Below are 14,011 nucleotides of genomic sequence, written 5' to 3'. Positions count from 1 at the left end.
CAGACTGACTTATGGAAATGCTCTCCTAGCAGAAGCCAATGAGTCACTGCTTTCCAAATTCCAGGTGATCCAGAACATGGCAGCTAAGCTCACTCTGAAGCCCCCTTCTGGAACTCCCTCAGCGCCCCTAACAAGGGAACTGCACTGGCTTCCAGTGAAGAAACGCTCCCATTTCAAGATCTGCTGTTTTACCTTCAACAACTTAAAAGGCAAAGGTCCATTTTACCTTCAAAAAAAGTTAACAGCCTATACCCCAACTCAAAACCTTAGATCCAACGAGAAAGCCTTACTGTGTGTCCCTCGTATCTGCCAAACACGCATGGGGGCAAGGCCTTCTCATATTTTGCGCCAAAATACTGGAACAAATTTCCGTTAACCCTGCGATCCATCCCTACATATGGTAAATTTAGGAAATTACTAAAAGCACACTTATTTTGATTTCATTTTGGTACACACTTCCGGTCAGGATTCTGAAACAGCGCCAAATGCCCCCGGGTGAGTAGAGCGCTATAGTAAATTATATTAACAGAACATAACATAAAACGTGGAAAGAAGCTATAATAGTCCCCATTTTTAAAAAGGAAGATAGGAACAACACTGTTATCGCCCAATATCTTTACTGAATTTCACAGTAAAGATTCTAGGCAGGGTTCTTTCAGCGGAATTTGGAGGAGTGGGCCAACTCAAATAATATTCTTTCTGAGGTGTAATACAGTTTTAGACAAGGCTTAGGCATTGTTGAACAATTTCTGAATCTCTCCCTATTAATTGGCAACTACACCAGAGCCACAAAATATCTCTAGATTTAGCATTTATGGGCTTGTTATGTGCATTTGACACAGTTAATAGTTTCAAATTATGGGTGATTCTTGAAAATCTCGGGGTGGAAGAGGCTGTAATTATAATATAATGCCGTCTTCATTGGGGCACCTCGCCTAAGATTTGCTTTGGCCCGAGATGGGAATGCACACAATCCATCTATTGTAACCAGGGAGTTCACCAGGGCTGTATTCTAGCCCTGTTTTTATATCTCATCTATATTAATGGCCTAGAAGATCATCTATTACAGAAGAAACTAGATTTCCTGAGGGGGATAATCGGTTAATTCCAACCCTCTTATACGCAGATGAAGGCGTCGGACGGCAAACAGTATGCACAGAGCAATTGATGACTTTTTGAGTTTATGACCACTCTAGATCTGAAGATTAACCCCATTTTATAGACAGCACCACTGTCTTCAAGTAGTGAGTTTTAATTATTTAGGGCTGCCTTTTGACTCACACTTAAACTGGGGATCCCTGTTGATTCTGAGAGCAGAGCAATTGTCTAGACCAGTTGAAGCTATTTTTCAGTTATTTTTCACTTATTAGCATGGAACTCCTGTATATCAGCACACTGGAAGACCTATTCATGCCGGGAACCTCGGAAATCCAGCGTGAGTAGGTCTTCCAGTGTGCTGATATACAGAAGTTCCACACTAATAAGCGTGCTACCAGTCAAAATACTCGAGTAGTCCTGATTTATACCGTCAGTGGGTCTTCTCAAAAATTGATTTACTTATATTGATACATAAAGAAGTATAGGTGGCTGGGAGTAACACAAATGAATTCATATATCGAAACTCCAGTCACTGTGTAGATTTTGTTTTTATGGTCCTGAAGAAAACCCGCTAGACGATTCACATGACTAAATTAGGCTTGAAAGATGTCAACCTTCAGCTACCTTAGATAATCACTTCTAGTACGTAGCACCACGTATTTTAACATAGGCAGTACGACTCGATCATTAAAATATTTGTGTAGAGTACCTCCTGTGCTATTTGTATCTCACTCTTTCACATATTTACTTTACATACACCAATCTACTATTTGACCCACACACCCACACTTCACCATGCGGCTTATAAAAAGATCTCCGGGAAAGGGAGCCCCCATTGAGGGTGCCCGTCGGGCATTGCAGCACCGGCCCAACGTGGAGTAAAAGCCCAATGATGAAGCATGACACCTATCTAGGTGTGTGAGGGCATTTGTACAGAGTAATGCTCCCCGCAGACTCTGTGGAACCTAACTGACCTAAGGAGACACTCTGTACTTACTAGGAACTGCATACCCCAGTGATCATACCATTGGCTTATACCCAATTGGCTTATTAAATTTACTTGTAAGTCCCTAGTAAAGTGGCACTACCTGTGCCCAGGGCCTGTAAATTAAATGCTACTAGTGGATCTGCAGCACTGATTGTGCCATCCACTTAGGTAGCAAATGTCTCAGGTCTGCCATCGCAGCCTGTGTGTGCAGTTTTAAACTGCCATTGTGACCTGGCAAAATAAACCTTTTGCCTAGTCCAAACCTTCCTTTTAATACATGCAAGTCACCCTTAGGGTAGGCCCTGGACAGCCCAGAGGGCAGGGTACATTACATGTAAAAGGTGGGACATGTACAGTTTAGATGTACATGTCCTGGTAGTGAAACTACTGTAGGGCCTGCCTCTGCCATTGATGTACATGGTCATTCAGCCTTTGTGTATTTGCAACAAAGCCTCTTTAATCTGCACAAATTTCCTCATCTTTTAATTGCTGCATTCAGTTGAGAAATCTTCTTCACATTCATTTGTACTCTTTGTATCTTTCTATGCATTTTCAACAAAATAAATATATATAATATAGAACTTGCATCTGAAAATAGATTTAACTCAATGGTGAATAGGTACAGGAGATATGGTCAGGATATCGATAGAAGATAAAATTACATATAATTAAATTGAAAACCTTTTACAGAGTCAGGGGATATTCGGAAATTCTTACCTGAATCCAGCCCTCCTGAAATTTCATTGGACAATCCTGGTTCAGATAATTCCACATGTTTATAAAATGTATAGTTACCATTAAATGTTCCTCGAAGAGCTGAAATATAGCCCTCTGTGGGAAAGGCATCCGTTATGCCGTGATCACCCCCATTTTTTAGGTCTCGCCTACGCAGCGCGCATGCGCTGCTTAGGAGAGAGACCTAATGCCATCGGCACAGCTTTGGGGGCAAAAACATGCACGCGTTGCATTGCTTGCAATGGCAACGCGTGCACGTCTGGCGATTTCCTTGCGGGAGCGCGCGGCGCCATATGGTGGCACCATATGGTCGCACGCTCCCGCAAGGGAATCGCGCAGGCCCCCTCCCCCTGCTGCCGCGCGAGGCGCGCGCTTGTGCTGGTTTTATTTGGTACCTGTGTCTGCTACACCTTTTAAGGAAATTCGGAGATGGGGCGGAGTGACTTATGCCAGGATCGACGGAACTGTTAGTACAGGTATGTTTGCTGGCGAACTTGGCGCAAACCCTGTATTGTAACCCAAAAGAGAGGGGAAAGTCTTTAAAAGCTCTGTTAACCCTTGCACACCTTTTGGACTCACGCTTGAAATGTAGAGGGCTTATCAGGGATGGCCTCCTTATCAGGGTTGTGAGGGCCTCTACTTCAGCCGGTGTTGTGTGTCAATTTTAGCACTGAGGTAGGAAAATACCAGTGCAGTAGTCAGCTACAACACTTAATTTCATTGTCTTGACATGCATACTGTCAGCATTTGTATTATAATGTGATGGTATAAAGACGGTGTACCAACCCGGTGGCTGTGCCGCTTCGTGGCAAAGGCTAGGTGTGCTAAAGTCTTTGTGATAACAGACTTTTCCCCATTAGGCTCTTTCTGAAGAGGCAGTTGGTTTTGGTGCAGATGTTTACAGGGAGACCTCTGAAATTACATTGCATGATTTCAGTGCTTAATTTGGGCGTGTGTTTGCAGTTTGTAGACACTAGTTTTTGGAGAATGACTTCTTTTCCATCATCAGTCTTTGAACCAGGGCATGAGAGAGTGAAAGGAAGACAAGCATTGGCATAGCCAATAGGTCTTGCTTTTGGGACCTTAAAAGTATTTAGTTATGCAGCACAATATCCTTGGTGCAACAACATCAACTGTTGCATGGCTAAACACTTATAAGGTTCCAAAGGCGAGACCTATTGGCTATGCCAATGCTTGTTTTGTTTTGCTAGGTACTGGTAGTAACTGTCTCTGAATTTGCCCTTGGCTCTGCAAGTTTGATTTTGGAATTAAAGGTACTTCCAAAGTATCAAATTGCTTTAGTTTTACATATAAGTCACACCTAAGGTGCCCCAGGGCTATGGTGCCTTGTAAATGTATGTAGGAAAGGAAAACTCCCTTGGTGGAGTGGTAGAGGTTAACACTTCAACCAGTGCTCAACCCTATAGAGCGAGTGTACAACTAAAACACAGCACTAATGCATCCTAATGCCTCAAAGAGCCCAAGCAACACTTACCTTATTATTGTTAAAATCATATATTTTATTAAAATATTTATATCACAAAAATGGTTAAAATACAAAAAACACTGTTTAAAAACAAATGAATACAAATGTCCAATTTCATAGAAAGTTACATGCTCATACTAGGCCCCAGAAATCTACAACAATAACACCGTTTGGTAAGAGAGAAACATAAAGACACTATATTTTGTCACAAGTTAACATATCCCATCAGAACACTTCATGAACTACTCTTGGATACATTCAATTATTATAAGGTAGACTTGTTCCACAGATTATGTTATAAATGGGCATCGACGCGTTTTGATGGTTCTAATACTTTTCTATCTTTATCAAGACAAACATTGATCTTTCTTTAGGCACTGTATGGTTGCCACAAATCTCAAAACCTGTTATAATGAGAAATCATGGTTGGTAATTGTGAACTTTATCAGTTATATAAATCAGCATAGTTCATGATGACATCATTTAAAATACTCTATGGTAAATATAAACAGGGACATTATAAAAGATGTTTTATAAGCCCTAGTGAGTAAAAAACTGCCATTTCTGTTCTCTCCATTGTAAAGAACGGCTCCATAGGCTGACACTGTAATATTTTATTTACACATAACTATTGATAGGAGCCATGTAAAATTAAACTTCAAGGTATCAAAATAATAGTTAAGATAAATTCAACAACTTGCCACTGTTAGATGTATAATAACTATTATAGAAAAGAAGTTTCTGTGAGCCAAGATCCAGCGTTCCAGCTGCTCTCTCATTATTGACCAGCCTGTTCCCAGACTGCTTTAATAAGGTGTGAAATTTTTCTGTCAGGGGAACAATGACTTTCCTGTGGGTGGGGGAAGTACAGGTTGCAGAGCAGAGAGCAGGAAGGGGGGTGAGGTGGCCAAACTGGTCTTCAAAGGGAGAGTGATAGTTTGGGGAAGTCCAGGAACACCCCCACATCCTGCCACCGCAGCCACACAGGAGCTTCTGTAATTAGATTAGGAGAGGGATGGATTGGGAGTGTTTAGGAAGACTAGCCAAACCAGTAGGTTGGGTCAGCCTGATCCAGCTCCTTTGGAGAGACTTTCTCCATTTTGGATTTTGAGAGAATTATGCTTTCTGGGTCACGTATATGCCACACATGAGTTGCACCTTCTATCTCATTGGTCAGGGGTGCCATCCTGCTTGATGTCCAGAAACTGTGCATAAATATGGAAGAGCTGCATAGCTCCCCAGATCTGCTACCTGAAGAAGACAAGAAGAACAAGGACTGCTGACTACTTGGCTTGCACCAAGCAAACTGCACTCATATGGACTGTACCTGCTGCACGCAGTTGGACTCTGCACCAAAAGGACTTTGCATGACTCTGAAAGTTTAAGAAGTGGAGTGGACTCCCTGTGAAATACATGTTAACAGAGCCCACCTGCATCATCTCCACCAAGAATCCCATCCCCAAAGATCCCCATCCTGGAGTTCTCCCAGTGGACTTTTAAGGATTTGGCCAGGTGCATTGTATTCCAGGTGGAATTGTATTCCAGACATCCTAGAGACCATCTAGGAGATTACAGACCTTTGGATTAGTGTTTTGAACACTTTGAACCTACAAGGAGACCTTCTGAAAGGACTTCCAGATGTTTGGTGAAGTTTTGAGAACTTTTGCGAAAAAGCTCCATAAGGTGACCGACTCGACGTCGACTGCGACCCAACCTAGATTTCAAGTTTGTCCTGTCGAAAGCTCTGTAGCTCCTGACTTCCAGGATTTGGCCAAGACCTTGTGAAAAGTAAATCAGACGACATTGCATAGAAATCAGCCAACTGAAGGGGACTGCTCGAAGTCGAGAGAAAAATCCTCCAGTAAAGATTCTAAGTGAGATGGTATAGTTTTGACTGAGTCCTCCTGCTTAATGTAGGGCTCCATTGCGGTTGGTCTCAAACATTGCCTTAGATCCGGTCAAACACGACCAGATGTCCCAGAGTGGCGTTATATGTTTTAAAGCACTAGAAAGTGTTTATTCTTTAAAAATTCACATCTCTGGATCCCTACATTGAGTTTTTGTCATTTTGGTGTCTATTTGTTAATAAAAATATAATCTATTCTTATAAATTGGTGTTTATTGTGTTTTCTGTCTTACTTATTTAATGTATTGTTGTTTTTAAATGCTCTACACACCTGTCTCCTAAGTTATGCCTGCCTGCTCGCAGCCAGCTACCAAGGGTTGAACCAGGGAATACTTTATTGATACCTTTACTGACCCTTTTATCATATTTTTGGCCTTATTACTAGTGGTAAGTCCCTACTTATCACTACTAATAATCCAGACTGGAGTTGGAATAGTAAATTATACTATTCCAACATCTAACACCCCCCTCCGCAAGTCGTTGTTACGACTTGCGGAGTAATGGTATGTGGAATCACAACGCGGTCGTTATAACAACCGTGTTGTGATTCACTGCGGACAAAAAGACTGCGGGATTACGGCACATATTCGTTACAAAGGCATGTCTCTAATCCCTGCCAGCCTAGTGACAGACAAGCCAGCAGGTCAAGAGTTTGGTGCAAACTCTCTTCTTCCTTCATCTCTAAATGGGGTGGAAGGACAAGCAGTACATATGGCTTTTTTGCTGATACTCCACATCCGCCCAGCTCTAAACGAAACAGCTTAGCATTAATTTAATATGTAAAATTTGGAAACAATGAATAATGAAACAAGCTGATGTAAGAACAAAGAAGCATACGAAAGCCCCAGCCACTATAGTAATATCTGACTTTGATATGGTTTACTTACACAAAATTCAGATGGGCAGTGAATGGGTGAATCAATTCCCATATCGATTGCAACAATAATTATTTCGATGCCAGCAAAGATGGTGCTGACAATATTCATCCCCAAACTGCCTTTTACCTGCAATGAAAGAATGATGATTAGAATGGAAAGAATTGAGGTATCTCTAATAGGGAAGTCTGTTTCACTGAGAAACCGAACATTCAACTTGTGAAAGACCTCAAGCTCTATCTCACCATAGTCTTTGGAACAGTTGACCATATTGTATTTATTTTAAGGGAAGAATCGTAGCATGGTTTGCCACCACATGTTTGGATGTACGTTACAATATCATGTTCAGAACTGTCATCTGAAGTCAATATCATGTCTTTCGTATTGCTTATGAGAGAGCTGTTTTGAAAATAATAAGAAAATAATATAGTTTATAATAAATGTGCAGAATTAACGTATAAGCTTTAAATAAAATAATGTGTTTAGATGGATGAAAATGCAGTTAACAGTCATATTTACTCGTAAATGGGCCTCAAATGGCTAAAGCAACGCTGCTTGAAGAGCTGACTTGACTAATCATGCTAAAACATGCATAAATTGTTTAATTCTTGAGCTTTCCAAAAACATGTTTTTTAATAAATAATAGTTGCGTAATGTTTTCATATATTTCTGCAGAATGTTACTATTTGCACAAAGATCACTGTTAACTCATGATTAGTTTTTGCCATTTAATGGGGTAATGATGAGTTCATATATAAAGATGCAGCATTTAAAACACGAGCTTGACTTTTTAACTTACTTTTCTTTTAATAAATAGCGGATGTGCTGAAATGTGTTTTTTCTTTTCATCCTTTCAGATGTTTCGATTTCTACTAAGATCATTTTTAGCTAATGCATAAACCTGATATTTCAGAAAGTCAAAAATATAGTTTAATAATTGGGAAACTTGACCTGGACAAGACCCACATGAACTCATAATTGCTACGATTTAGTTGCAATTTTAACATTTCTGTTTGTGGAATGTTGCATCGCAAGAAGATGAGTAGTGACCGTGTTTCCAGGCAGGGGCGGCCTTAGGCATGTGCAAGTTGTGCACCTGCACAGGGCCGCCAAAGCCCAGGGGCCGCCATGAGGAATCGGATACAATACATATTCGTGGCGGCCCCTGGCAGGGATTTGGCAGCCTCCGGCTGAGTCCTCCCCGCCCGGACCCCCTCTTCCGGGGCCCCCTACCTACGCTCCCTGCACAGGGCCACCATGAGCCTAGAGCCGCCCCTGTTCCAGGGGTATATCAAACGCTGAATGATTGATGGGAGATGAAAGGAGATGAAATTGCAAAGCTTCAGAATGTGATGTCTAGTTAAGTACGTGTATCTAGAGTAGGTTACTACAAGCTTTCCAGACCATTCTTTTTCCGGATACATTTTTATTCCGGCCTAATGACACTTGCTTTGAGACTCTACTGAGTTTCTAGAACCTCTCTTTATGGGACATCCTGCTTTGATATATTTTTGATCTAGTTGAGCTGACTTAAATACTGAAGCTTTATGCTTTTCTAACACTCTCTCGAACTAGCACTATTTGTGGGTTCTCATTGACACCTTTCTCCCATATTCTTAGAATAGGGATTCTTAACTTTATGGAACGCACTTAATGATTTTTTATCCAATTTATTGCTTAATGATTGATTATTGACTTCTAACAAGAGTCTAATGACTAAACTTGATTAATTTATATTGTGATCGAATACAGTGATTTATTTAAAAAACATTGATTACTAAAAACCTTTAACTTATACCAAACTCTCTTTCTTGACTGAAAATAGACTAGTGATTGTTATTATGATTTATGTGATGTTTGGTTCTACTCTTCTCCAAAACAACGGCAAAGATTCATCGCATTGGATGTAAGCCATGGAGGGGTTAAAAAATATTTTTTGTAAATAATATTTAAAGTACTATGGGTGTCCTCACTGATACCGAGCAGAGAGCAACAGCTCACAAGGACGAATTGGCTCAGTGCTGTAAGCAAGTAGAGGCTGCCCCACAAGTTTGAGAAACTCTGGGGGTGCTGAAAAGAATTTTATGGACTAGACATCATCAACACCTTCATGCAGTGATTAGTAAGTTGGATGTTGTTATGTCCGCAGTAGTAAACCCTCAATTGCATTGGTACAAATGATGTTGCATTGCACTTATGAAGGCACTGTGCCTCCTGTGTGTTAAGATCCTGAGTGATATAGTTTACAAAATATGACCATTGCCCTCTGAATTAGGAGATATGTCCTGCTTGCATCTTCTAACTGTCCGCTGTTGAAGGGTGGTCCTTGAACTTGTCCTGTAATGTGTTCACTGTTTGATACAAAATCAAACGAATACAGTAAAAAAAAACATATTTGTGCCAGACAATATTCTGGCAAGGATATTTTCATAACAGATCTTTATATCTGGCTATATACATTTCCTTGGTGGTCTAATATATCAACAACTGTGTTTGATGACAACATAGCAGCCCTGGTGGCAACATGGCACCCTGGGGCACGAGGTCCAAGATAATGCCCCCTCCTCTCACTGGTGCCCAGTAAACACATCTGAGTGTCTCATTCATAGTGGAAGCTCAATGTCATTGTACCCTTGAATGCTCACTGACTGTTCACGCCCTCAATGAGATCTTTTAAAAGGGAGTCCTGTGTCAAAGTAGTTGTTTCAGTTTGAACCCAGGCTCCTATCGTTGTAGTTCCTCAGTATTGTATATCTTCATGCTTCTGTTGTGATGTTTGGTCATTCCTTTGGATTCTTTGGTGAAAGTTCCAACAAACATATCTGTATCTGTGCTATATTGATTTATCAGTGCTCAGAGTAAAAGAAATTCAAATGATATTTTTGCTGTTAAGGCACTACATACATACGGGCTTGATGAGATTAACATTCCAAATTTTAGACCTCCAAAAATATGCTTACCCAACTATAAAAACTATTTTCTATTTTGCAACCATTTTCATTGTAGATTTATAGTAAATGTAAGCATACCTCTCTCATTTTTGGTTGCTGTTATTGGATTCATCTTCCAAATAAAACATACTTTAACCTTTGCTGGATCCCATTCAAGATGTTTGTCCTTTAGTCCCTGTGTAATTCGGTCCAGGTCTAAGGGGTGCAATAATATATGTCAGTTATAAGTTACTCTGTTTCAGTGAACTACAATATTTAGTTAGGGTGTTTCCATCGCTGCTCCATGGCTGGGAACTTTTTACCTCTCTCCAATATTGATGCATTTCTCGAAGATCAAAAAGCTTACCCTATGTAGTTACTATGTTACTACATTCTCATTCAAGTCCACTCTATAATAGTTTCGGTTTTAGTTTTTTTAGATCTGATTTCAAACAAATTACAATAAGAATTACTGAGAGGGAGTGGGGTTTGGGTCAGCAACCTAAGTGCATTTACATGGTTTCCAATTACTTGGCTGTGATGGCAATCAAAGCCAAGGTGTTTTGTGGATGGTTATATTGTTCCATTTATGTTCTTACCAAGCTTTGGTGATGGGGGAGTCATTGTGTTAGGCTGTAGGTGTAACATGATGTGTAGCTCTGTGTATTCATTTGGTTTACTTTGCTATCATGATAAGCTCTTGTTGATTTACAGCTTTTTCACAAAATAAAGACATGTACTACCTCCTCTATAGATGCAAATAAAATAATGTCCCTTTCTCAAACGTATCTGCTGTCCAGCATTTTGCTGCATATACCCTTTTAAGTGCACCACTAACAACACCCACTTTCATGCACTCTTCTTGGAATGTAGAGCTTGATTCCAATGCAGTCTTTTCAGCAGGCGAGTTCTACTCCCAGTTTCCATACTGTTGTAGTTGAAGATGTCACTTCATTATGGGGGTAAATTTATAGGGCACCTGGATGCAGCTTGATGTAAGCACTGGAAACTGGAAAAGGTTGAGTACTTGAAGTTTAATACATCACCAACACAGCTACAGGACTTTCCTCACCTGCTCTCTGTAAACAGTCATTGAGACACTTGGAACCCAGTGGCCTCATTGAGATCCGTGGCGGCATGACAACTGATCACAGAGGAAAATTCCTACAACACAATAAAACATATCTCCTTTCTTTACAATATTAACAATTGACCTAAAGATTTACAAAAATGAATTCCATCTGTTTTTACGTAAGTGGGTTAACGTAAAAGAATATTACTCTTATTTTCCTCTGACCAGAATTACAAGCTAAATTTGACTGAAGTGGAAATATGTTGTAGTGAAAAAATATATAAATGGATCTAATGAAATGCTTAAAATGTCACCATATAGCACATCCGGCGCTAGAGCAGATGTGTAGTCTGATTGGAGGTCCTAGTTGTACAGCCAGGTCTTAAGTTTCTTGCGGAACTCGAGTAGAGATGGGGAGGTCCTGATGTGATGGGGAAGGTTGCTCCAGGTTTTGGCGGTGATGTAGGAAAGGAGAGTCCACCTGTTTTGCTTCTGTGAATGTGTTGTATCTGTACAAGGCAGTGTGTGGCTGAGCGAAGTTGCCTAGTTGGATGGTGAAAGTTAAGGCGGTGGTTGAGGTAGTCAGGTATGGCATTGTGTTGAAATTGTTTATTAAGTAAAGAAGAGACATACAGTATAGGTGAGTGTCATCCAACAGCTAGATGTGTGAACTCTGAACAGTAATCGACTGGAGGATATGATGCATAGTGCTTAGAAGGGAGGGGGGTAAGAGGGAAGTAGCAGAAGACAGAGTGGGAGACAATATCCAAGAACAGCTGGGAGATACTAAGAGATACTCTAGGAGATACTAACATCCAATAGTGGTAACCCGGAAGGGGAGGGTAAGGGGGCCTGTCTTTCTGATGTAGGTCTGGCCTCCATATGTCATGTACGACGAGGACTGTTGGGTCTAGGGCTTTCGGGGGTGAGTTTGTTGGGGTGAGCACCCTGAGTAGGAGGCATCGCCTGTATTGAGTAGTGGTGGGGCAAGTGAGAAGGTCACCGGGGGTTGAATGGTGCTGGCAGTGGATGGGGCAGAGGCTAGAGCGTGTTGGAGAGCAAGGAGAAAAGAAGAGAGGCCCTCTGTCCTTCCTGCCAGTGATTCACCTATGCTTTGTTAGGAGGGTGGGTGGTGTCGTGATCGAAGAGGTAAAAGATAGGGCTGATGGGTCTGGTGCTAGCGTGGGGGGGTTGTGTAGTTTAGTGGGTCCGCGTGTCTGGGGAGGGAGGAGGGAGGTTAAATGAGGGGGGTAGTGGAGGCAGAAAGAAAGACGAAAAGGCAAAAATAAGGGGGTTGGGGTGGGAGTAGTAAAAGCATAAGAAGAGCTAGGAGGGATGAGGTGTGCGGTTCATGAGGGGGAGGGAGGTGTGGGGTGGAAATGGGGGGGAAAGGAGGGAGGGAAGAAGGAGGAAATGTTGGGGAGGGGGAGGCAAGGTATGGTAGGAGCGGGAGGGTGAGGGTGGGAGGGGAGGGGAGGCAGCCATCTTCATTAAGCAGGTACCGAGGGTGGGGGATGAATTAGAAGGGGGAGGGGAAGTAAGCATTCCGTTTTACAACAATAGTGAGTTGCGCAAATCAATGTAGTTCAATACGACTCAAGGGGGTGGAGAACCTGGGGCAGGGTGTCTGTCAAGGGGAACAACCTTTACAACGCAACTTTTACAACGCACTACACTTACAACGCATTTTTTACAACGCAACATCCACTACAACGCATTCCATTACATAGCATGACACTACAACGCATTTTTAAAAACTACCTTTACAACGCATTCCATTACATCGCATACTACCTTTACAACGCATACCATTACAACGCATAATATTACACTACACTATCCAACACTTACCCTACTGTTGCACCCCCTGGAGTTAGAATAGTAATTTTTACCCCTATACTATCCAACACTTACCCTACTGTTGCACCCCCTGGAGTTAGAATAGTAATTTTTACCCCTATACTATCCAACACTTACCCTACTGTTGCACCCCTTGGAGTTAGAATAGTAATTTGTACCCCTATACTATCCAACACTTACCCTACTGTTGCACCCCCTGGAGTTAGAATAGTAATTTTTACCCCTATACTATCCAACACTTACCCTACTGTTGCACCCCCTGGAGTTAGAATAGTAATTTTTACCCCTATACTATCCAACACTTTACCTACTGTTGCACCCCCTGGAGTTAGAATAGTAATTTTTACCCCTATACTATCCAACACTTACCCTACTGTTGCACCCCCTGGAGTTAGAATAGCAATTTTTACCCCTATACTATCCAACACTTACCCTACTGTTGCACCCCTTGGAGTTAGAATAGTAATTTTTACCCCTATACTATCCAACACTTACCCTACTGTTGCACCCCCTGGAGTTAGAATAGTAATTTTTAGCCCTATACTATCCAACACTTACCCTACTGTTGCACCCCCTGGAGTTAGAATAGTAATTTTTACCCCTATACTATCCAATACTTACCTTAAATGCAATTTAATATTATGCGTTGTAATGGTATGCGTTGTAAAGGTAGTATGCGATGTAATGGAATGTGTTGTAAAGGTAGTTTTTAAAAATGCATTGTAGTGTCATGCTATGTAATGGAATGCGTTGTAGTGGATGTTGCGTTGTAAAAAATGCGTTGTAAGTGCATGCGTTGTAAAAGTGAGCGTTGTAACGACATACATCCGTCTGTCAATGGTCTTGTCACGGAGGAAGGGTGCCCACGTCTGTAAAAATAACTCAGTCTGGTCCTGCAAGTTGTAAATGACGCTTTTGTGTGAGGCTGTTTGAATCATTGCCACCAGCCAGGCCTCCTGTGATGGGGTACTGGCGACCTCAACTGGTGGAGAATACATATCTTAGCTGTGGCCAAGGCTCTTTCGAGGAGGCACGCTGTGGGTGAGAGGGTTTCGGTGAGT

General features: G+C 41.5%; 1 protein-coding gene across 1 annotated transcript in view; it reads right to left on the bottom strand.

Annotated features, from left to right (window-relative positions):
• Positions 1 to 14,011, bottom strand: part of LOC146853828 (membrane-spanning 4-domains subfamily A member 4A-like) — a 146,854-nt gene that overhangs the window by 79,161 nt on the left and 53,682 nt on the right. Inside the window, exon 5 of the mRNA XM_085651816.1 lies at positions 7,101 to 7,217. Within this exon, the coding sequence (XP_085507942.1) occupies positions 7,101 to 7,217 (117 nt within the window). The remainder of the gene's footprint in view (positions 1 to 7,100; positions 7,218 to 14,011) is intronic.

This window comes from Triturus cristatus, chromosome 4_1 (genome assembly GCF_964204655.1).
Source record: "Triturus cristatus chromosome 4_1, aTriCri1.1, whole genome shotgun sequence".
Taxonomy (NCBI): Eukaryota; Metazoa; Chordata; class Amphibia; order Caudata; family Salamandridae; genus Triturus; species Triturus cristatus.
This window is presented reverse-complemented; position numbering and strand designations above follow the sequence as displayed.